This window comes from Pantherophis guttatus, chromosome 7 (assembly GCF_059756535.1).
Source record: "Pantherophis guttatus breed Tessera chromosome 7, ASM5975653v1, whole genome shotgun sequence".
NCBI lineage: Eukaryota > Metazoa > Chordata > Lepidosauria > Squamata > Colubridae > Pantherophis > Pantherophis guttatus.
The window spans coordinates 79314737-79340483 of NC_142069.1; the positions used below are offsets into that span (position 1 = coordinate 79314737).

A 25747-nucleotide genomic window follows, 5' to 3' on the forward strand; every position below is an offset into this window, starting at 1 on the left:
GACTTGTGTCACCTTTGGCTTATGGGGCCTCTCCAAAGTACCAGTTGCTTTTTTTTTTTTTTTTTTTATGAAAAAAGAATTAGAAAAGATTATGAACCAAACAGGATCAAAGACGTGTCACATAAATAAATGGCTAACGTAGAAATAGTAAAATTCAAGGAAGCAAACATGGGATCTGAAATGTCAGGATTAGTTTGTTTAGCTTATTATTATGTTACTCATTTATGTTTTTCATCAGTTCTCTTAAATGAAAACCAAATATCACCATTTAATTTAAAAATATTGTATTGATTTGTACAATAATAACTACTAACCAGTTTGGTCTTGCACCAGACTAGAAACCAGAAGATGGTGAATTCTTGTTCCACTTAGGCATGAAAGCTGGCTGGGTGATTTTGGGCCAATCGCCAGGAAGGGATGAGTTCTAGTCCCGCCTTAGGCATGAAAGCTGGCTGGGTGATTTTGGGCTAGACCCATGATGGCGAACCTATGGCATGAGTGCCAGAGGTGGCACGCAGCGGCCTCTGAACTGAACTGGGGCACGCGAGCTGTTGCCCCAGTTTAGCTCCGCTGCGCATGCACCTCCCGCCGGCCAGCTGGTCTTCAGGTCTCTGCTGCACATGTGTGGGGGGCTTGGCACATGTGGGGGGCCGCGTGCATATGTGTGAAGTGCATGTGGGGTGAGGCACATGTGCAGGGGGTGGGGTGGATGCCTGGGGGCCGCATGCGCATTGCATTTTGGGAGTTCGGGTGTGCCCGTGCGTTCGCATGCCTGCGTGCACCCTTTGGCCACTCAGTCCAGAAAAGGTTAGCCGTCACTGGGCTAGTCACTCTTACAGGGTTCTTGTCAGGGTGGATAAAAATCAATGATTTTTTTTAAAAAATAAAAAAAAATCAGATTTTTTTGATTTAAATCGGATTTTTTTGATTTAAATCGGATTTATTTTAATAAAAAACTTTTGGGGTAAAAATCTATCGTAAGATAGTTTTCTATTTAAGATACATAAATAATTTAGTTTATTCGGCATGAAATGGAGCTTAGTTATCTAGCATGAGGCTGTATATTCTGCAACACTGGGACTATCGGTGAGTCAACAGTGGGTCAAAGGAGTAGCAGAGATGACAGTTGCTCTTTAAAAATTATGATTTAAATCGAGTTGATTTAAATCAAGCCTTTTTACTAGTGATTTAAATCATGATTTAAATTGTGATTTAAATCAACTCGATTTAAATCAAATCCACCCTGATTCTTGTTGTGGGGAAAACAGGAGGAATAAGATTGGACATATGCACCACCTTGTATTATTTATCAAATAAATAACTAGAGGTATAGTCTATAATCAGTTAAATCAGCATTGTAAATCAAATGCTTTAAGAGTATTAAAATAATTTCATCTGAGCACAGCCGGTGTGTGCGTGGGTATGGTCAGGAAAGTCAAGGTAGTGTCCACAATGGGAGCAAAGCTGTGCCTGTTTTTTATGTGTGATGACACACAGGTTTGATCCCGCTGTTGTGGTCAGCATCTTGACTTTCTCTGAATGTATTTTACAGACACCCCTTACACACTTACAACAACATGCCAAAATAGGAAATAACTTGGCACTATCATTTTCTTTTCTTTTCTTTTCTTTTCTTTTCTTTTCTTTTCTTTTCTTTTCTTTTCTTTTCTTTTCTTTTCTTTTTATTTGTTTGTTTGTTTGTTTGTTTGTTTCAATTTCTATACCGCCCTTCTCCAAATAGGACTCAGGGCGGTGAACAGCCAAAGTAAAAAACAGGACATACAAAATTTAAAAACAGTTTAAAATAATTAAATATTTTGGCCGTAAATTAAAACAATCCAATTTAAAATCAATTTAAAATTTAACTCAAGCCAGCCCAGCTAGTTGAAATAAATAGGTCTTCAGGGCCCGACGAAAAATCCGGAGGTCTGTTATTGTACGTATCTCTGGGGGGAGGTTGTTCCAGAGGGTGGGCGCCGCCACAGAGAAGGCTCTCCCCCTGGGGGTCGCCAGCCGACATTGTCTGGCAGACGGCACCCTGAGGAGGCCCACTCTGTGCGAGCGTACTGGCCGGTGGGAGGCTATTGGTGGCAGAAGGCGGTCTCGTAAATATCCCGGCCCTAAGCCATTTTTTTCTTTTCTTCTTATCTCAAATGATGTTTGTTGTATTTATGCCGATATAATACAGGTAGCGGCAACCTGTCTGAAATGAAACATTAAGCAGGTATGGATATGGTTAGAGCTTGGACAGAATATCACTGGGAAATTTTAGGGTAGGAGACTAAAAGAAAAAAAAAAAAAACTCAGCTGAAAACCCATCCTAGAAGAAAGTAGCTCAAGACCAGGGCTGGGCTGCTGGGGGTTCAAAGGGGTTCGGGAGAACCTCTAGCTAAGATTCTGTGCAGTTCGGAGTACCCCCAAATCCCACTCCTGGCTGGCTCCGCCCACCCTGCCCCTCCAAGGAGTCCCCACATGACCTGTTTTGGATGCAGGTAAGTGCAGGGCGCGTGCGGAGGCTCAGGGAGGGCGAAAAACGGGCCTACCGGAAGTTTGGGAATGCTGGAAACAGGCCTGTTTCCAGCCTCCAGAGGGCCTCCAGAGCCTGGGGAGGCCGTTTTCCTCCTCCTGGAGGTTGGAGAAAAGCCACCGGAGCCTGGGGAGGGCAAAAAGAGCCTTGGTAGTACAGGGGTTTAAGGCACCCTGTTATTAAGCTGGTTATTAAGACCAGCTGCCTGCAATTACTGCAGGGTTCGAATCTCGCCAAGGCTCAAGGTTGACTCAGCCTTCCATCCTTTCTAAGGTAGGTAAATTGAGGACCCAGTTGTGGGGGCAATAAGCTGACTTTGTATAAATATACAAAAGGATGAAGGCTATTGCTGAGCACATTGTAAGTCGCCCTGAGTCTTCGGAGAAGGGCGGCATATAAATCAAATTAAAAAAAAAAAAAACACGCCCCCCCGCCATGGTGCAAGAGGCCAACTAGGCCACACCCACCATGACCATGTCCACCCAGCAACTGGGCAGAGAACCCCTTGCTAAAATTTTTGAAGCCCACCCCTGCTCAAATCACTTCCGTTGTATTGTCCCAAAAGCTCCATGAAGGAGGACTTCATGAACTCCAGAGAGTTGAGTAGATTAAACAAGCTTTACATTAAAAAAAAAAAAAACCCTTAATTTAAATCAATATAGATGTTTTTTCTTCAGCATTCCTCAAGTTATTAGCACCAGGAGTTGGCATAATTCTATTTTAGATCGTGAATTCCTACTTTCCGACACATCAGGAATTTTAAACCAATATTTTTCTACAGGTGAAACCTTTAATAATAATAACAATCTGGTCAGTATGCAGCAGGCTCGGGCCTCAGGAAAGCATTCCAAAGAACAATAAGCGGAAGCGTTTTGATCCTGTGGAATGTTTCAAAGATAAAGCAAAAATATGGGGTAGCAAAAATGTTAAAGAACATTTTGGAATGTTTTCATTGATTGAGAGATTGTTGAGACTTTGGAAAAAGTTACAGAGAAGATGATTAAAGGCCTGGAGACTAAAACATGAAGAATGGTTGCAAAATTTGGATTTGGCTAGTCTAGAGAAAAGAAAGACTAGGGGTGACATGATATTTTTCCAGTATTTGAGGGGCTGCCACAAAGAAGAGGGGGTCAACTTATTCTCCAAAGCACCAGAGGGCAGGACAAGAAACAATGGATGGAAACTAATCAAGGAGAGAAGCATCTTGGAATTAAAGAGAAACTTCCTAACAGTGAGAATAATTTACCAGTGGAACAGCTTGTCTTCAGAGGTTGTGGGTTCTTCAATATTGGAGGTTTTTAAGAAGAGACTGGACAGCCACTTGTCTGAAATGGTATAGGGCAGTGGTCGGCAAACCACGGCTCGCGAGCCACATGCGACTCTTTGGCCCCTTGAGTGTGGCTCTTCCACACTCGTGATGCCCTGGCCGGCTGTGGCTGAGCCGGGAGCGTGCGCACGCGCAGGGAGACCCTCAAGCGAGCGCCGAAGCTCAGGAAAGGTGCGCACAGAGTGAATAGCGGCTTGCTTAAGGAGGGTCTCCCCACGTTTGCGCATGCTCCCGGCTCAGCCACAGCCGGCCAGGGCATCACGAGAGTAGTAGTAGTAGGAGAGTGCAGGAGAGAAGCTGCCCTGTACCTACCTTTGCGCCACATTTGCACGTAAGGCAGCCTTTGCTTCCTGCTGCTTCAGGCTGGAGTTCGCACCCTCCGCACTCAGCTGAAGAGCTGCTGGGGGTGGGGGATGAAACAGCAAGGCAATGGCCAGAGGAGGGGGAGGAGGAGGACGGTCACCCGAAGGGAGGGGGAGAGACACACAGAGAGAGAGATGGGGGGGGAGAGAGAGAGAGACATAGAGACACATACAGAGTGATACATAGAGAGGGGTGAGAGAGGGGAAGAGAGGAAGAGAGACAGAGGGAGAGAGACATGGGGGGAGAGAGGGAGAGATAGGTAAAATAAGTAAAATAAGGCATTAAGATCTACCCTCAGCTTTTTACTTTTTCATAATAATAGAAACTAGCCATTACTACAACAACAAATCTATCTAATTGGTGAATCCCAAAATCAAAGTTTCATTTTTTTTCCACCTCAAGCACAAAGTCCAGAAGTGGTTTCCAAGTAGAAATGAAGGTATTTGCATTTTTTTTCCCCTTTAATCAATGCAGTCAATTTATCCATCTCTGCTAACTCCATCAGTTTTTGTAGCCATTCATCCGTTGTGGGGATCGGGGTGACCTTCCATTTCTGTGCGTAGAGTAAGTCTTGCTGCCGTCAACATATATAATGGTGTATTCTTGATTTCATCCTCCAGCACCAATGTAAAGGTTTTGCTCTCTTCTTTGTGGCCCCTTGAAAGTGGAAAGATTTTACTGATCACCTTCCAAGTTTCTTTGCTGGATTGGCCAAATGAGATGATTGGCAAGTGTTCGTTGCCCTCTGAAGTTATGACTCTTGTCAAGTTTTTCTCTGATAATTTTTGAAGAGTGAAGAATTAAACCAGTGGCGAAATCCAAATTTTTTTACTACCGGTTCTGTGGGCGTGGCTTGTTGAGCACGGTGTGGCTTGTTGGGCGTGGCAGGGGAAGGATGCTGCAAAATCTCCATTCCCACCCCGCTCCAGGGGAAGGATGCTGCAAAATCCCCATTCCCTCCCCACTCCTGGGGGAAGGGTATTGCAAAATCTCCATTCCCACCCCACTCTGGGGCCAGCCAGAGGTGGCATTTGCTGGTTCTCCGAACTACTCAAAATTTCCACTACCGGTTCTCCAAACTGCTCAAAATTTCCACTACCGGTTCTCCAGAACCTGTCAGAACCTGCTGGATTTCACCCCTGAATTAAATCACTAAAATGTAAACTAGAAAGCCTTGTTTGCCAGCAATGAAATATTATTTTGTAAGATTTTAGAAAGTTTGAATCAAAGAATTAGAGATGGAGTCCCCTGTACTTAATAATCACCCAAAATGCCTGGACCAAAGGTACCTTAGATTTTCTTACTCAGGAATTCAACTAGAGTAGAGCTGAGCAGCTTACTTACTGGCTGGCCACAATCAACCAGTTGGTTGTCTAACCAACAGTTATCTGGGAGGAGTTGGACAAATAAGGCTTGTGAGGAAGAGAAGGGTTGAGGTGGCTGTGTGGTTGGTTTCTGTTTTATCGCCTTCTGACTGATCTTCCTGCAGAGTCATTTGTGTAAAGTGGGAGGGTTTTGTTTTTAGATTTCCAAATAATTGTTCTCTATAATTGCAAGCAATAGTTTTGGCTTTTGGAAATCCAGAACAGAAGCTGTTCTTGCGCGTATCTCTTCTGTCTTGGAGGGATCATCAGTTTAACAGTGAGTTGTTTGCTCTTCCTCTTCTGTTCCTTTTGCTTCAGAAGATAGTTAAAACTCTTAATTTACCTCAGACCGTGATGGCGAACCTATGGCACACGTGCCAGAGGTGGCACGCAGCTCCCTCTCTGTGGGCACGCGAGCTGTCACCCCAGTTCAGCTCCACTGTGAATATGTATGTGCCTCCCACCGGCCAGGTCTCCCGGTCTCTGCTGTGCATGCGCAGGGGTGGGGCGCATGCGTGGGGGCCATGTGTGCATGCACTGGGGCTGCATGTGCATGCACTGGGGTGGGGTGCATGCACGGGGGGCAGGGCACATGTCTGGGAGTTGGGGTGCATGCAGGGGGCCATGCACGCATTGCATTTTGGGGGTTCATGCATTCTCGCATGTACATTTGCACTTTGGGCACTCGGTCCGGAAAAGGTTAGCCATCACTGACCTAAGACTTACATTACAAGAGGGGATGCTATAGTTAGTTAACACTCAGTGGTGGGTTTCTCCTGGTTCAGTCCGGTTCGGCCGAGCCGGTAGCAGTGACGATATGACATCACCGAACCAGTTCTCCCCCCCCCACCCACGTTATTCTTACCTTTTATTTGGTCCCATCCCCAATCTATTGCTGCCTCCTGAGTCCCAGCTGATGACTAGAGGGAAAAAAACTGTTTAAACTCTTGCTGCGGGGCTTCAAAGGGCCGCCCTACAGCTGATCAGTGTTAAAAGCAAACAAATGAGTCAGGTTGTAAGTGCGAGGACTGGTCGTAAGTGTGAGGACCTTCCAGAAATAACTCTGACCAGCTAGCCACGCCCACCTAGTCACATGACCTCCAAGCCACACCCACAAAATAAGCCACGCCCACAGAACCGGTAGTAAAATAAATTAGAACCCACCCCTGTTAACACTGATTATTTAACATTCCTCTGTTGACATGTGCTCAGTCTGTAAGTTTGATTGGAGACATTTGCTTATACAAAGTCTTATAGCCTTGACAGAAGACCAATCTGTCCCAGTTTGATCCCAGTGCTATCCAAACAGTTGAGATAATTTAATAATGAAGATAGAGATGGAATAGTCCTTGCCAAATTTGGAAGCAGTTTGTCATTTCCATTTTTTTAAAAAAATTACCCATCTAGATTTATGAGTAGCCTTCCATCCAAATAACCAATGTGAGGTTCAACAGTGCTTCACTTTTAAGATCAGCAAAGATTGGCTGGGTGTTACAGTACTTAGGACATGGCTTCATCTGCTGCTTTTTTTGCTTCACAAGAACCCACAATAAAGATGCAATTGTATTTTAATCTTAGCCCTGCACAGGCACTCTCTAAGAATCAGACGTGATTGGAAGAAAAAAAAAAAAATCTAAGCATTTTTCAACCTTGGCAATTTTGAGATAAAATATTAAATATTTCAACTCCTAGAATTTCCCAGCCAATATGTGTTTTTAAATCCAGCCATCATTCTTCCATAAACGGAGCTTGAGTTTCTTTTCTTACAAAGGCCAAATTGATTTGAAAGTTTTGTTTCTGAAATTTGGCTCTGTGATCGTTCATTGACTGAGGGAAGTCAAAACTCATCATGCTATTCTGAACCCCCTTCTTATAGGTCTCTTTCATAGATGCTTTTTATCAAAGGGGATCCATTCTATGAGGCTTTGGTCTACCTGATCATGTTTATTTACACAAAGGCCAATGTTACTAAACCCTGAAAGAGATCTGGAGAAAATTTCTGACAAAGCCAATTGTTTGGTTTTATTTCTTGCTTGTAAGTACAGTAGTAGTCTTGCAACTTGTGATGAGTTGACATTTCTAAATAGCTGATTCTTGCTTGTTCCGGAGAAATGGCTTGAAATGGAGAAAACATCAGAAAAAATGACAGTAAAAAGAATGATGCTTGTTCCTGTTTGCAGAGCTGTCACTGATAAAATAGCAAAGTTCAATGCTTTGACTCTCCACAAATCAAACACTTTGTTTGCATCCTGTATTATTATTATTTTTAAAAATGGGTTGTTTATGCATAGCATTCTATTTTTTTTATACTTAATTTTTTTATTTTTTATTTTTTATAATCAAAATATCAAATCAATGCATGTACAGTGTGGCACCTGTACATTCTAATACAAATAAAACTAATCAAGTTTATCGTAATCCTTACATTCAGTCTTCTTGTATATTTATTTATTTATTTATTTATTAATCAAACTTCTATACCGCCCTTCTCCTTTCGGACTCAGGGCGGTGAACAGCCAAAATAAAAACATTTATACATAACATTACAGTTAAAAATAGATTTAAAATAATTACATAAATTTGGCCCGTAATTTAAAACTTGTCAATATAAAATCCGTATCAAAATTTTAAAACCAACTATTAAAATTTCTAATAATAATGCATATTTATATTAAGTTATAATCTATCATTGTTTAATTATTCCACATTTTCTCTTGTCATTACTTTCATTTTATGATGTAAAAAAGTATACACTAATGTCCCCCCTTTTCTTATTTCTATCACTTATTCTAGCTTTTGATCATATCACCCTTTGTTAAGAAACTTTTTCTTTCTTTCTTATCTAACTTCTAATCATGTCACCTACTTTAAAAAAAAGGAAAAAAGGAGAAGAAGAAGAGAGCAAGAGAAAAGGAAAAGTAACTCAGAACAACAACAGAAGAAAATAATAAAAATCATCTATCTATCATCTCTTGCCCGCTTCAATACTTGTTATGCTTTACAAAAAAAAATAGGAAAGAAGAAGAGTAAATCAAGACAACAATGTATAAACAAAAAGGAAATTATCTATCCACCGTCCCTTGCCCGCTTCAATACTTTATTTGCTGTATGCATAGCATTCTAATTGATGGTAAAACTGAGGTCTTTTTGAGTTGGTAAAGTTCTCCATCCCAGCTTGATTTACTCAGAGAGCACTTGTGTCCCATAATTAGCTGCTCTATTCAGTGGTTTCACAGCAGCTGCTGTTTTTCAATGCTGTGAAGTTCAGATCTTAGACCAGAAATAACTGCAGCTAAAATTAAATAGTACTTATCATCTAGCTTCTTTTGAATATCCAGATTACCATTCATAGAAACTCATTTGTAGAGACAATGTAGAAAACAGCTGCACTTAATTTTCAGGGGCTATTGACTTTTTAAGGGCAAGATTTTTAGATTGCTTTGCAAAGGAACTTGTCCTTGTTTGCATAAGATAATGTTGTATTGTATTGACTTTTTGGAGAGGAGGAGAAGACAGATTTCAAAGTTGAATACTTAACTTTGTGTTCTGTGTTTCCGCCTGTGTTTCCTGAAAAGTATTCTCTTCGGGATAATGTCCTATAAAGCACTATGGAGCTGTATATAAATTTAAGAGCTATTGCTGCAATGATGATGTTGATGCATGGACAGAATACAGAATATCAGAGTTGGAAGGGTCCTTGGAGGTCTTCTAGACGAACTCCTGGCTCAGGCAGGAAGACCTGTACCACTTCAGACAAATGGTTGTCCAATCTCTTCTTAAAAACGTCCAGTGTTAGAGCATTCACAACTTCTGGAGGCACGTTTTCCCACTGATTATTTATTTATTTATTTATTTATTTATTTATTTATTTATTTATTTATTTATTTATTTATTTATTTATTTATTTATTTATTTATTTATTATTGCAATTTATATGCCGCCTTTCTCCCTTAATTGTTCTGTCAGGAAATTTCTCCTTAGTTCTAGGTTACTTCTCTCCTTGATTAGTTTCCATCCATTGCTTCTTGTCCTGCCTTCAGGTGCTTTGGAGAATAAGTTGACTCCCTCTTCTTTGTGGCAACCCCTGAGATATTGGAACACTGCTATCATGTCACCTGTAGTCCAGGGATGGGTTCAACTGACCTTTACTACGGATTCGCAACGGGATCGCGTGCGTGCCTTGCTTCTGTGCATGCGCAGATCGCTTCTGATGATGTCAGGGTCAGGGGGCGGAGCCTTCTGCTGGTTTTACTACCGGTTCTATAGAACCGGTCTGAACCGGGGGCAACACACCACTGCTGTAGTCCTACTCTTCATTAAACTAGACATACTCAGTTCCTGCGACCGTTCTTCATATGTTTTAGCCTCCAGTCCCCTAATCTTTGTTGCTCTTCTCTGCACTCTTTCTAGAGTCTCCACATCTTTTTTACATCGTGGTGACCAAAACTGGATGCGGTATTCCAAATTTGGTCTTACCAAGGCATTATAAAATGATATCAGCACTTCATGTGATGAAGAAAAACAGCTTTTATTTCTTCACTAGGTATCTTGTTCTTCCGGGATTTTTGACATGGTTAAAAGGACCAAAACCTACTAGTAGGAAACCTGATACATACATAATCCCTAGAGATTAATGGATCAAGATGGTGCTATCCTCACCATGAGTTGTCAATGGAATTCCACTGGCTTTGCGTGCCTTTCTACCAATTCCTGAAGATACGAGCAGGATTTTTTTTTCCATATGTGCCATGCGCTGACAGTCTTGTAACCCTCTTGTGATCTTGGGCTTAGCTCGTGATCCTGGGAAACGCCAGTTATTTTTTGTAGAAATGACCCCCAATTGCCTGCTGGGTGCAACCCCAACTGTGACGTATTTTCCTGTGTTTTGACGGGTCTGGTACCCTGCAGCAGAGGTGGGTTTCAGCAGGTTCTGACCAGTTCAGGAGAACCGGTAGAGGAAATGTTGAGTAGAACCGGTAGTAAAAATTTTGACTGGCCCTGCCGCCATCTATTCTCTGCCTCCCGAGTCCCAGCTGATTGGGAGGAAATGGGAATTTTGCAGTAACCTTTGCTTGGATTGGGGAGGGAATGGAGATTTTACAGTATCCTTCCCCTGGAGTGGGGTGGGAATGGAGATTTTACAGTATCCTTCCCCTGCCACACCCACCAAGCCACGCCCACTAAGCCACACCCACAGAACCCGTAGTAAAAAAATTTGAAACCCACCACTGCCCTGCAGGCCTTCCTTCCGCTGTTGTGGGCATTTGATGAGCAGTGGGTTAATCTCCTCCATGGATTAGTAGCTAGAAGCCCTGTTCACACTAAGAGAGAATGGCAGCTATTTAGCTTCTGTGTAAAGCATCCATTCTTCTTGAGTTTCACTCAGTCTTGCCAGAGTATCTTCTTTTACACCCTTCGCCTCGGCTGGGAGTTGCCATTGCTTCTGGAATCACTTGTGACCAAGTCAAACCAAGTTGGCCAGTCAGTTTCTGTGACGCTCCTCACCTCCTTTGGACCGGCAACTCTGCTTTTTGGTAGGAGGCAACCTTAATGCTCCAGGGTGCTCGTATGGCACCTCAGCTTTGTAAAAAATGCATGAAAACAAGAGGTAAGAAAAAAAATATGAGTGAATGCCTGCTGTGTGGGTTAGCTGCATGAGGGAGATCTTGCAGATACCTGGGCCTTTCTCTGGTATCATAAAGCCTGATCTTTGCCATACTGGGCAAACGTGCAAATAGGTTGTGTGGAGAAAACACACTTGCATTTCTCTGCCTCCTCCCTCCCCCACAGCTCACTCTAGGACAGTAACAAGAAGAGGATAGCTTTGTGTTGTGATTTATTTTTAGTTCCACATTCTTGATTCAGCTTCTGAGCATGGGGATTGCATTGGGAAATACTGGGTGGGTGCTGCTGTTTATATCGTGCAGAGACCTTTTTTTTTTTTTTTTTGCTTTAATTTATATGCCGCCCTTCTCCGGAGACTCAGGGCGGCTTACAATGCATTAAGCAATAGCCTTCATACTTTTGTATATTTATACAAAGTCAGCTTATTGCCCCCACAATCTGGGTCCTCATTTCACCTACCTTTGAAAGGATGGAAGGCTGAGTCAACCTTGAGCCTTGGTGAGATTTGAATTTGCAGTAATTGCAAGCAGCAAATGATAATAACAGTGCTTTAGTCCACTGTACTACAGGCTCTGGCTTGAGTTAGGAGGGAAAAGCTGAAAGGATTTTCACCTTTTCAACAATTGGCTGAAAAATGTGTCATGATAAGAGGTGTTGACCATCATTTGAAGTGATACAGTGTTTCCCCGAAAATAAGACCTCCCCAGATAATAAGCCCAATTGGGCTTTTGAGCGCATGCGCGCTAAAATAAGCCTCCCTTAAAAATAAGCCCTCCCTGAAAATAAGCCCTCCCTGAAAATATTTAACCGTATGTGCAGCCGGTCCCCGCCATTTCCTCTGGTTACTGTTAGGGAGACAGCTGGAAATCAGGTAAGATGGCAAGAGGAACCCCGTCATGTTCCACGCGCCCCAAAATAATAAGACCTCCCTGAAAATAAGGCCAAGCGCTTATTTCGGGATCCAAAAAATATAAGACAGGGTCTTATTTTTGGGAAAACATGGTATAATGATGCACTGTTATAGCAAGGTGGAATATAGTTAGCCGTTTTTAAGTTGTAGCTGGAACTGTGATTTGATGCAGAGAACCTTATCACTGGTTTTTTTTTTTTGTTTTACTCACAAAAAGCATTATTAGCAAATGAGGGTGTGATTTTTTTTGTAATATCAGGTCATTCAAAAGTCTTGGACCACAGTTCCTGTTATCCCCATCTCACTATACAGAGTGTGATATTATAGTCTAAGTCAATATTTCTCAACTTGGGCAACTTTTAAGTTGTGTGGACTTCAACTCCTAGAATTCCTCAGCCCAGGGAATTCTGGGAGTTGAAGTCCCACACTTCTTAAAGTTGTCAAGATTGAGAAACACTAGCCTAAATGATCTGAAGGGTGCTCAGTTGGAGAAGGTGTCTACACAACAAATTAAGCCTACATAATTGGTTGGAAAGGAAATCTCTGGTAAGTACTATAGTAAAACTGGGAGAGTAAACCAGGGGCACTTGGGTTGAGGTGAAAAATCTATCTCTATCTCTATCTCTATCATCTCTATCTCTATCTCTATCTCTGTCTCTATCTATGTCACACCTGGAAGCCATCTTTCTACCTTTGTGCCTTCAGGCTTCAGGCCTGCCACAAATTCTACTGTGGGAAAATGGGAGGGGCAATTGTATAGAGTGAAGAGGATATGTAGTCAAAATAAAATTCTTTCTAGAAAGTCAAGGCCGTTGTGCCCTGCAGCTGTGCTGAGAAGAATGAGGAGGTATCTTCTGTTTCGGAGGGTAACTGTTTTGCCGTATGGTGAACATGTGGGCGAGGGGCAAGGTCTTCAACTTCCTTTTGGGTGTGGAAAACCTGGAAGCTCTCAGATTCGGGTTTTCCCAGATGTGCCAATGTGACATCTCTAATAAAAGTTAGCTTTGAGGAACTTCAAGCCTCGGAGTTTGATTTCATTGGGGATGTTACTTGGAACCCTGACATTCCATCTCTCTCTCCCTCTCTCTATCTCTCTCTCTATCTCTCTATCTATCTCTCTATCTCTCTATCTATCTATCTATCTATCTATCTATCTATCTATCTATCTATCTATCTATCTATCTATCTATGGCAGCTGCCACTATGTGATTAAAGTGTCACGTCTTTTTTATATGCATTTTGGCCAAAATGCTGCCTTTTTCGATGTCCCCTCCACCAATGTGTCTCTGATTCAGAATCCAGCCAGAGAACAAAGCCAGAGTAACATCATTCAATGCAGAGAAGTGACTCTTTCTGAAGAAAAGACCTGGAGGTGGTAGCAGTGGAGTCAAAAGGATCCAAGCAGGATGGGGGAGAACAGTCCATCTTTGTTCTGGTGTTTTCAGTTTTTGAGACTTGGCCTCCTTCAGTGCACTTTTATTGTCCAGAACACAATAGTTGTTGCTTTAGCAAACGGCAAAAAGGTTCGTTTTATTCAAGGCCTCTGGTTTTTTATTTAATCTGGCATCTGTTTTAAGACTGAGTAAGTCGAAAGGGATGCGGTGGCTCAGTGGCTAAGATGCTGAGCTCCCGTTACTTGTCCCAGCTTCTGCCAACCTAGCAGTTCGAAAGCACATAAAAAATGCAAGTAGAAAAAATAGGGACCACCTTTGGTGGGAAGGTAACAGAGTTCCGTGCGCCTTTGGCATTTAGTCATGCTGACCACATGACCACGGAGACGTCTTCAGACAGCGCTGGCTCTTCGGCTTCGAAACGGAGATGAGCACCGCCCCCTAGAGACAAGAACGACTAGCACATATGTGCGAAGGGAACCTTTACCTTTACGTTTAAGTCAAAGGCTGATGCAACCAACAGGATTGACTTATTCTTAAAGAATCCAGAAATGCTTCATCTGCAGCCCCAATTTGAAACTGGCTCACATTTTGAGGAGTTGTTACAAAACCGTCTATTTAATAATCATTGGGTCCTAATTTCTGAGAGGCTTTTCTTTGGCATATGCAGTATGGCTGCTTCACTTCTGTTTTTACTAATTACAGTTCTCAGTCACTCAGTCAGCATTGGGGAAACCTATATTGTAATAGTCTTTTGCTCTTTCAATTAATTGAGTAGCAACATTAAAGACTGCCGTGGCTTGTTCTTCTATTGTGTTTCAGTAAGAACAGAGGAAGATACATGAAATTAAAAGAAATATTGTTTTAATAATTTTTTTTTTTTTGCTTTAATTTATATGCCGCCCTTCTCCGGAGACTCAGGGCGGCTTACAATGCGTTAAGCAATAGCATTCATACTTTTGTATATTTATACCGTCAGCTTATTGCCCCCACAATTTGGGTCCTCATTTTACCTAACTTTGAAAGGATGGAAGGCTGAGTCAACCTTGAGCCTGGTGAATATTTGGAGGAATAATATGTGGGAGTACCAGGGGTGGGTTCTAAATTTTTTTACTACCGGTTCTGTGGGCGTGGCTTATTTTGTGGGTGTGGCTTGGAGGTCATATGACTAGGTGGGCATGGCTAGCTGGTCAGAGTCATTTCTGGAAGGTCCTCGCACTTACGACCCATCCTCGCACTTACGACCCGACTCATTTGTTTGCTTTTAACATTGATCAGCTGTAGGACGGCCCTTTGAAGCTCCGCGGCAAGAGTTTAAACAGTTTTTTTCCCTCTAGTCATCAGCTGGGACTCAGGAGGCAGCAATAGATTGGGGGTGGGACCAAATAAAAGGTAAGAATAACGTGGGTGGGTGGGTGGGTGGGTGGGAGAACCGGTTCGGTGACGTCATATCGTCACCGCTACCAGCTCGGCCAAACCGGACCGAACTGGGAGGAACCCACCACTGGGGGGCACCTACTATCTGGAATGAGCTCCCCCCAGAGATACGGAGGATCCCGGATCTGCGCACCTTCCGCCGCGCTCTAAAGACCTTTTTATTTCACCAGGCGGGCCTGGCCTAACTTTCTCCCTCTTTTTAAACAATTTTAATATTTTAATATTTTAAATATTTTTAATCCTCAAAGTTTAAATTGTTTTAAATTGATTGGGGTTTTAATCTGTCTGGGCCAAACTATTTAATTCGATTTTATTTCTTCTTTTTAAATTTTATATGTATGTATTTTATTGTTGGCTGTTCACCGCCCTGAGTCCTTCGGGAGTAGGGCGGTATACAAATCAAATAAAAGTAAAGTAAAAAGTAATAAAGCAGATTGCTTAATACACCCCTTTCGTATGCTGCCCACTCAGTGGTGAAATCCAATTTTTTTTACTACCGGTTCTGTGGGTGTGGCTTGGTGGGCGTGGCTTGGTGGGTGTGGCAGCGGAAGGATACTACAAAATCTCCATTCCCACCCCACTCCAGGGGAAGGATACTGCAAAATCCCCATTCCCTCTCCACTCTGGGGCCAGCCAGAGGTGGCATTTGCCGGTTCTCCGAACTACTCAAAGTTTCTGCTACTGGTTCTCCAGAACCTGCTGGATTTGACCCCTGTGCCCACTTACATGCTTAGTTTGCAGTTTGAATGTTGCTCTTGTTTCAAGGTTGTAAAGATACTAAGAATTTTACGTGACTTGAAAGTAGTATGCTTATTTAGTATCCTATGTCGATCACTGGGTGTTGTACGTTATGATTTATAACTATCATTTTATGGTTATGATCATGATTTATCACTTACTTGTATGTACGCTGAGAGCTTAAGCGCTGGAGACAAATTCCTTGTGTGTCCAATCATACTTGGCCAATAAAGAATTCTGTTCTAGAAATGCTCAAGTCTTTCCATAAGATGAGAGCACAATGATTTACGTTTGATTTACCCTTCCAATATATTATCAGAATTAACCACAGCCACTTGAGGAAGAATGAAAAGAGGTAAAATAAAAATGGGGGGAAAAAACCTTCAAAATTTGCAGAATAGTTGTGGACTGTAATAAACAGTTTATTGGTTTACATGGCTTAGGACCTGGTTATTTACGGGACCGCCTACTACCACCAATAGCCTCCCACCGGCCGGTATGCTCTCATAGAGAGGGGCTCCTCCGGGTGCCGTTGGCCAAACAATGTCGACTGGCGGCCCCTAGGGGGAGAGCCTTCTCTGTGGGGGCACGTACTATCTGGAACGAGCTCCCCCCGGAGATACGGAGGATCCCGGATCTGCGCACCTTCTGCCGCGCTCTTAAGACCGTTTTATTCCACCAGGCGGGCCTGGCCTAATTTTTTCCCTCTTTTTAATTATGCAAATTTGAAATTGGTTTTAATTGATTGGGATTTTAATATGTCTTGGGCCAAATTTGTTTAATTCGATTTTACTTTGTTTTTAAATTTTGTATTTATGTGTTTTTCTGTTTGGCTGTTCACCGCCCTGAGTCCTTCGGGAGTAGGGTGGTATATAAATTAAATAAATAAAAATAAATAAATAAAATAAACAGTTACTCTAGAAAGTGGAGGTGTTTAGCGTAACTGCAGTCAGTCCATTCAATCCAAGCAAAGAGAAACACAATCTATGAAGCATTTGTCTCCAAGTAGAAATAAATCTAATTTTAAGCTATATATAATTAACAAATATTTTGGATCTTTCCATTCTTTCAGTGTCTGATCTGCAAGAAGAAGGTAAAAATGCTATCAATGCTCCGATGTCCCCTGCTACAACTGATCTTCATCCAGAAGATACATTACTAGGTATGTATGAATGCAACATCATAGACTTATGATGTGAGCAAAAGAGTTTTGTTTTCTCTGTGTGCTAATTGGAAAGGACTAGGGGTGGGCTTCAGATCCTTTAGCAATGGGTTCGCTGCCTTGTTGCTGGGTGGGCGTGGCCTAGTTGACCTCCTGCACCATGGTGGGAGGGTGGGTTTTGCCCTCCCCAGGCTTCAGAGGCTTTCCTTGAGCCTCTGGGAGGGCGAAAACTGCTTTCCCCGGGGTCCGGAGGCCAGAAAGAGGCCCGTTTCCAGACTTCTGGAACTTCCAGGAGGCCCGTTTTTTGCCCTCCCCAGGCTCCGGAGGCTTTCCTTGAGCCTCCAGGAGGACAAAAACAGCTTCCCCCGGGGTCCGGAGGCCCTCCGGAGGCCGGAAACAGGTCCATTTCCGAACTTCTGTAACCTCTGGTAGGCCTGTTTTTGCCCTTCCAAACCCTCCGTGAGGCCCCTGCACTTATCTGGAATGATGAAGGGGCTGTGTGGAGACTCCTGGGAGGGGCGGGGTGGGGCAGGTGTGGCCAGCCAGGGGTGGCATTTGGGGGTTCACCAAACCCCGGCGATCCTTGGCTAGAGGATCGCCCAAACCCTGCTGAACCCCCAGGAGCCCACCCCTGGAAAGGACCGATGATAGGATGCTCCAGGATCCTATATCTAGCTCAAATTGTGTTAATGAACATGAGGTTTCTGAATTAAAATCAACAGTTCACTAATATAAGGACTGTCTTCATATATGCTTTCCCCCCCACGTGTGCAATCCAAAATTATTTTTTTATCAATGACTTTACCCAGATCTGGAACAAAAATAATCTAAATTAGGGCTAAACCAAGGTTGAAATTATTTTCAAAATTTGTGAGTTTTCTACAGCTTTCTTTGGATTTAGATTAACTACCTTCTGAGCCATACCCTGATACGAGTCTAATCCAGTACTTAATCCTGGGTAAAAATGCAGGCTACTGCATTTATATGGAAGTATGGCTAGAGAAAGAGGATGGGTTTTTTTAATTCTCTCTTTGCTTCCTCCTTCTGTTGCCTTTGGAAAAGTCCTGTTTTGAGGGCCACAAGGGTTACGTCTTCTGTAAGCAACCCTGCGTTGCATATCACATGATCTGAAAGCCCAGTTCTCCAACAGTGTCTTGTTCACCAAGACATATTCCTTGGGTGTTCCAATTGCACTTGGCCAATAAAAAATTCTATTCTATTCATGCTATGAGGCAACCAACTTAAAAAAGCTACTGATTCCTTCAAACTGGTATTTCTGACAATCAGCTGTGCAGCAGGGTTTAGCTATGCTAGAAAGCAGAAAATCCTGCTTTCTAGCAAAGCTAAATAGTGCGCCACAGCTGATTTCCCCCCTCGCTGTTCTACTTACCTTCCCAAGCTTCCTTTTGGATTTCTGGTGGCAAGCTGTTCCACTGGTTAATTGCCCTCACTGTTAGGAAGTTTTTCCTTAATTCCAAGTTGCTTCTCTCCTTTGTTAGTTTCCATCATTGTTTCTTGTCTTGCCTTCTGGTGCTTTGGAAAACAAATTGACCCCCACTTCTTTGTGGCAGGCCCTCAGATACTGGAATATTGCTATCATGTCACTGCTAATCCTTCTTTTCTTTAGACCGGCCATACCCAATTTAGATAATTGGACGTCATTTTCCGGTTTATGAAATGACTAATTTTTTGCCATTTATAAATCAGATGGCAGCTGATGTCTTTTAATATCAATTAAATTTCTGAAACAATGTGCTTGTGTTTGTGCCACGGTGTCTTTAATGAGGGGCTTCTTTTTGAAATTTCCAGAGGAAAATGAAGAACGTACCATGATAGATCCCACTTCAAAGGAGGATGCCAAGTTTAAAGAACTTATCAAGGTGAGGAAGATTTCAAGGCAGAAATCTTTGCCTTCCTTTGATGTAGTCTTACCTTAAGATGAAAGTGCTTTGATTTTGCATTTCGGGTAACACAGAAAAACGACTGCTGTGCCTCCCTGGAAAATACATTTGGAGAAACCGTCACAGGAGAAGCCACTATAAAGTAATAAATTTTAGATAGTAAATCCACTGTATTTCTTGTCCTCATTTTTATCCAGGAAGGAAGCTTTAGTAGGACACATTAAAAAGAAAATCCATGCGCGTGCCTCGAAGAATGGACAGAAGCAGAGGTGATATTCAGCAGGTTCTGACCAGTTCTGGAGAACCAGTAGCAGAAATTTTGAGTAGTTAGGAGAACTGGTAAATACCACCTCTGACTGGCCCCGGCCCCCATCTATTCCCTGCGTCCTGAGTCCCAGCTGATCGGGAGGAAATGGGGATTTTGCAGTAACCTTCCCCTGGAGTAGGGAGGGAATGGAGATTTTATAGTATTCTTCCCCTGGAGTGGGGTGGGAATGGAGATTTTACAGTATCCTTCCCTGCTATGCCCACCAAGTCATGCCACGCCCACAGAACTGGTAGTAAAAAATTTTGAATCCCACCACTGGACAGTAGGACTAAAATCAAAAAGGAAAGAAATCCTTGAATCAAAAACTTAAGCTAAAAATATTATCTGATTTATATTAGTATTTTCAGATGTGCTATCTTTTTTATTTCTCCATCCTTCTCTTAATTTTGGGAAGAGATGAGATGTGGTAGATGTTCACTTGTATTTCTCCTGTGGAGAGGTTTAGGAAATTGAATTGTGATAGAAGAAACCTACTACATTATGCTTATTGTGTTTGTTGTGCCAATCTTGGAAATGTAAGTACTTTCCTCTCTGTTGATTTACAGAGCAAACTGTAGGTTGGTGTATTGGAAAGGAAATCTCCCTTGGTTGGAGGGCAGCCCAGCAAGAAAATATTATGCATACAGAATGCTGACTGAGGAAATAATAAATGAAATAATAATCTATCAAGTGGATGAAAAATGCCATAAAAACGATAGCCATCTTCCAGGATGACAGCAATGCTTTTTGCTAGTCAATTCAGGAAAATAGATTGAAGGTTTAACAACCGCGGTGTCCACAGGAGGTGATCAAAATCTGCAAGATTGTGCATGTGAAATCCTATTTGAAGCCCCACCTTTTCTTGTACAAAGAGGCAGGACTTCAGTTGTGAAGCTGCACTCACCACCTTGCAGAGTTTTGACAAGTATATGCCATCTGGGCTCCCCTATTTAAGAGCAACACATTCTGTCTTCAGGATCGTCTGGGACAGGGGTGAAATGTACAATTTGTTAGTACCAGTTCTGTGGGCGTGGCTTGGTGGTGGTGGGGGGGTAATGTGACGGTGGGCATGGCCAACTTTTTTTTTTTTAACTTTTCAAAGCATTTTTTCTAATGCTTTGAAAAGCCTCTGCCAATCAGGCAACTCAGCTGTGATCGTCAGAGACTTTTCAAAGCATTTTTTTTACCTCTTCTTCGTCCAAGAGGTTGCAGGAAAAAATGCTTTTAAAAGTAAAAAAAAAAAAGCCTCTGATGATCGTGCGGTTCAGCTTTGCGGGGGGGGGGGCAGGGATTTTTGCTACCAGTTCTCCGAACCACCCGCCGCCATCACTACCGGATCGGGCGATCCACTCTGAACTGGGAGCATTTCACCCCTGGTCTGGGACGCTACATATCGTCTTCATGATCTGTTTTCCTTGTTGCCTTCTGGGAGGAAGCTTTGTGGTATCCAAAGCAGAACATCCAGATTCAAGTCACAGTTTTGTTCCATATAGCATCAACCTTGCTTTTATTTATATCTATATATCTACCAGTATATATCTATCTCTATCTATCTGTCTATCTATCTATCTATCTATCTATCTATCTATCTATCTATCTATCTATCTATCTATTTAAAGGATAGGATAGGATAGGATAGGATAGGATAGGATAGGATAGGATAGGATAGGATAGGATAGAATAGAATAGAATTCTTTATTGGCCAAGTGTAATTGGACACACAAGGAATTTGTCTTTTGTGCATATGCGCTCAGTGTACATAAAAAGACAAGATACATTCGACAAGAATCATAAGGTACAACACTTAATGATAGTCATAGGATACAAATAAGCAATCGAATCATACTAGGAAACAATCAATATAAATCGTAAGGATACAAGCAACAAAGTTACAGTCACAGTCATAAGTGGGAGGAGATGGGTGATGGGAACGATGAGAAGATTAATAGTAATGCAGCCTTAGTGAATAGTTTGACAATGTTGAGGGAATTATTTGTTTAGCAGGGTGATGGCGTTCAGGAAAAAACTGTCCTTGTGTCTAGTATCTATCTATCTATCTATCTATCTATCTATCTATCTATCTATCTATCTATCTATCTATCTCCATACATACATACATACATACATACACACACACACACACACACACATACATACGTATGTGTGTATGTGTGTGTGTGTGCATGTGTGTACAATAGCATATGTATATGTGTGTTATGAATGGGTATGGGTAGATATATACTTTCTTTTGAGAACAGGCAATGTAATTTCTTTTTTAATGGCCAGTGGGCCAGTGCACTCACGGTAAAAAATTTCAACAAAGGTTATCTTATCATCTTATTTGAATTGCTCTGTATATTTCTTGATAGAATTCCTTTTGTGCAGAAGCATGACTCAAATTGTATAAGTATGTATGTATGTATGTATTTATTTATACTCAGCCTTCCATCCTTCTGAGGTGGGTAAAATGAGGACCCAGATTGTTGGGGGCAATAGACTGACTGTGTAAATTGCTTAGAGAGGGCTGTAAAGCACTGTGAAGCAGTATATAAGTCTAAGTGCTATTGCTATTGCTATTGCTATCCATCCATCCATCCATCCATCCATCCATCCATCCATCCATCATCTATCAAAATTATGTGCTGTCTATCTTGTCCAAAGTTGACTCTGGGTGGCTTACAAACTTTAAAACTAGGACACATTAAAATAATAATGAAAAAAAAATGAAAGTAATAAATAAAAAGATACAGAGAAGGGAAAGGGGAACCTAAAGCATATGAGAAGATATCTCATTAACTTACAGTGGTTCAGGATGTTTTTTTCGTAGATTATACTTAATAAAAATGCAGTTTCATTTCAAATATAAATTCCAAATGTTTTTCATTCTAATGTGTATAACTTTCCAGTACTTAGGTGGTGGGTGGGGGATTTACACGTCCACCACATATGATAAAAATCGTCCTTCTGTTTATGACATTTCCAACAATTACTGCATGATTTTCTCTCTAGATATTATGAATGGTCACTAAATGAACTGTTGTAAATTGAGGACTACCTGGATTCAGTTGCTTTCCTCATAGAATTCTTTAGACGACTTGAATAATTTTTTTTGTCCTCGTTCACCATTGTCCAGGTTTTGATCGACTGGATAAATGATGTCTTGGTTGAAGAAAGGATAATTGTCAAACAGCTTGAAGAAGACGTTTATGATGGGCAAGTGCTACAGAAATTGCTAGGTGAGGTGTTATGTGTGAAAATGGTGGATGGTCTGGTTAGGGAAACTGATTTAAATTTTGACTTAATTATGTTCCTTTTATGAAATGTCCTTTTGCAGTTGCAAAACTGGTGATGCTATATGGTGCTATGTGGCTCAGAACAGGAAGCCAACAAGTTTAATACATCTGCTTATAATCCTCATGGTATCGTTGAGTCTGGTGTCTAACTTACTACCATGTTTCCCCAAAAATAAGACCCTGCCTTTATAATTTTTTTGCCACCAAAAAAGGCACCAGGTCTTATTTTCAGGGGGGCGGGAATGTCATCCACTGACTCACCTCACTTGCATGTGTCTCCCCTGGCCACCTTTTCACTGTCAGAGGTCTTCAGGAACTTCTTCTGCGGCCGGCAAGGCTGGCAAGGTTTTCCTGAAGGCCTCTGCAGCCGATAACAGAGCTCCGGATCGATCCACAGCTCTGTTATTGACTTCAAATACCTCCAGGAAAGCCTTGCCAGCTGCAGAAGAAATGGGTCAGCAAGGCAGATGTCAGGGTGTGCGAGGCCTGGCTGCAATTGCCGAAGGTAAGTAGTAGGGCAGCTCCAATCTCCACCCTAACTTAATTTTTACCCATGCACCCTGGAGTGGGCGGGGTCTTAATTACAGCTTATTTTGGGAGAGTAGGGCTTATATTGGGTGCATGTGTAAAAATCAAGCTAGGGCTTATTTTTGGGGTAGGTCGTATTTTCGGAGAAACATTGTAGTATGGCAGCTGTTAAATCATCAGGGGCACAGTATTCTGGGGTGGAGTAGACCAACCCTGGTGCTAATGACCTGAAGGTGGCAACTGAAACTCCCCATTGAGGTCCACATAATTTTGGGAGTATGTTTTTTTTTTTTAATTTGATTTATATGCCGCCCTTCTCCGGAGACTCAGGGCGGCTTACAATGCGTTAAGCAATAGCCTTTATACTTTCGTATATGTACACAAAGTCAGCTTATTGCCCCCACAAACTGGGTCCTCATTTTACCTACCTTAGAAAGGATGGAAGGCTGAGTCAACCTTGAGCCTGGTGAGATTCGAACTTACAGTAATTGCAGGCAGCTGTGTTAATCACAATGCTTTTAGTCTGCTGAGCCACCAGGCCCTTCCTGGTATGTTGTTCCTTGTGTTGATTTTTTGCTGCCGTATTTTCTAGGTCAGGGGATCAAACGGGCTGGCCATGCTCACTCCCCCCCCCCCCAGTTTAGCAAAGGGGAAAAAGTTGCGATACATCATGTGACGACGATGTGACAACGTGAATTTGAAACCCCTGCTCTAGGTTATCTTATAGGACACAGTTCAGCAGCAGGTTTCACATTTTGTTTCTACTGCTTCACCGTGCGTGCTTGCTTCACACACACGCATGCCCGGTTCACACATGCACCTGCCTTCTGCACATGCATCCGGCCTTCCACGCATGTGCTTTGCTCGTGCGCGTGCCTTCCGCACATGCGACCGGCCTCAAAAATGTGCCTAAATTGGATGGCATAGAGTTGGGGCGGGTAGGTGGGTCCACCCGGAATTTCTGCTGTCGGTTCGTCTGAACCGGCTGAATACCACCATTGAGACAGTTGGATCCAGTGTTATTCCAATGTACTTTGTAGATGGGGATTATAGGGGAGTGAGTAGACTTTCAGGGCTTCGTATGCTAGTTTGATGTTAAAGTGGAAGCATGTAGTTATGTTTTGCTGGTGCTGGGAGTGAGTCTCCAGTCAGTGAATAATTTTCCCAAGATTTTAAGATCTTTGGACAGGAGTTGTCTGCTGCCTCCATGTGTTTTTCTTGTACTGCTATGGCCAAATCATCAGGGCAACAAGATTTGCATCCCCTTGTTGCTGGCATGTCTGATATAAATACCATATTTTTCGGAGTCTAAGATGCTCCGGAGTATAAGACGCACCTTAGTTTTTGGGGAGGAAAATAAAGGGAAAAAAATTCTGCCTCTGCCTACCAGCATCCATCAGTATTCATCTGGCTAGCATCTGGTCAGTGTGTGAGAGTTGAGGGCTGTTTGGAAACTGAAACAGTATTTGCTGTGTGAGCAACAAGGAAGGAGACAGCAAGGAGCCTGGGCATGGCTTAATTTAACTGTTCTAAAGCTGCATGCTATGCTGATCTCTGAAACTAAAACTGAAACTAAACTCCTCTCCTCTGCTTGTGTTTTGCTTGTATTTACTACCACATTGGAAAACCTGCTTTTGGTATTGTATATTTACTTCATGTGTTATAGTATATATAAAGAGAAGTTATTGAATCCTGCTGAATCAGTTACTAACTCTGACAGTCCTTGCAGCAAATAGCGAACAGCCAGTTCAGCTTCAGCACATTATTGCAGCCTGATTCAGCACGAGCAGCTGATTGGCAGGTCCATCGACCTCCTGGAATACCCCCCAATCAGCTGTTCCAGGCTGTAGGGATTGCCACAGACCATTGCTGCCTCCGTACCTCGCATTTTTGGCTACATTTGGTGTATAAGACACATCCAAATTTTCACCTTCTTTGGTGGTGGTGGTGGTGGCGACAGTGTATCTTATACTCCCAAAAATACGGTAAATTGACTAATGTGGGTGCCATTATAAAGCCTCATGAATCACCATATAATGGAAAGTACCATGCCTTGTGAGCGTCCTTAACTTGCATCACTCAAAATAATACAGACTGTTTTGTGTTTATGTGAGTGTTAGCAAATGAAGCTTTTCATTCAAAAACTCAATAATAAAAATTGCAAATGTGCACCTGTTTCTAGGTGCCCTAACTCTCCTCTCTAGCAACCACAATTGGGACTGGGAACTCTTGTCGCTAAGTGAAACGGTCACTAATAAACTGTGCTTACAATTTGACTTCCAGTTTCCTTTGGTTTACCACCCTGGGAAGGTTGTAAATAGAATAGAATTGTTAGGAAATGATAATTATCTAATTTGTTGGGTTGGCAATATATAAATCCTCAATATAGCTTTAAGACTGTATTGCTGTATTGCATCATACTGTGTCCTGATTGGTTAGCTCTGTAGCCAATGTCCTTAAGAGGGAGCTTGAAACATGGTTTGTTTCTCTTTGCTGATCATTATTTCTCTTTGCTGATCATTATTGCTCCTTGCTATGTTTGCTACTGTTTGCAACTGTTTATTGTATATGACTACGACGACTGGTAAGAAGACTTTGTTATTGGAATATCCCTGGACTATTGTTTTACTATCTACTGCTTTATCTGTGTATGATCTGGACTGTTTATTGGACTGTGTCTTATTACTATTTCCTAAAAGTAAACACAACTCAGTGTATCTGTGTGTTGGCTGTGATTATTCGCAACTGCTCTCAGTCGCTTTCATGTGCACACCCTTGCTACTCTAGGGTTGCTCTGCGAATTCCTTAACAAGAATAACAGAGTTGGAAGGGACCTTGGAGGTCTTCTAGTCCAACCCCCTACTTAGACAATCT

The 25747-nt window shown here is 42.2% G+C and overlaps 1 protein-coding gene across 3 annotated transcripts in view; it reads left to right on the top strand.

The window, feature by feature from the left end:
* The window catches only part of PARVB (parvin beta), a 57933-nt gene that overhangs the window by 14182 nt on the left and 18004 nt on the right, over positions 1 to 25747 (top strand). The window contains exons 1-4 of one of the 3 annotated variants that reach the window (XM_087873289.1): positions 5741 to 5858; positions 16755 to 16844; positions 18654 to 18724; positions 22186 to 22288. In XM_087873289.1, the coding sequence (XP_087729415.1) occupies position 5858; positions 16755 to 16844; positions 18654 to 18724; positions 22186 to 22288 (265 nt within the window). In that variant the 5' untranslated portion in view covers positions 5741 to 5857. Of the gene's footprint in view, positions 1 to 5740; positions 5859 to 11017; positions 11190 to 16754; positions 16845 to 18653; positions 18725 to 22185; positions 22289 to 25747 lie in introns of those variants that run through there. The other 2 variants (XM_087873288.1, XM_060684155.2) reach the window with 2 other exon arrangements.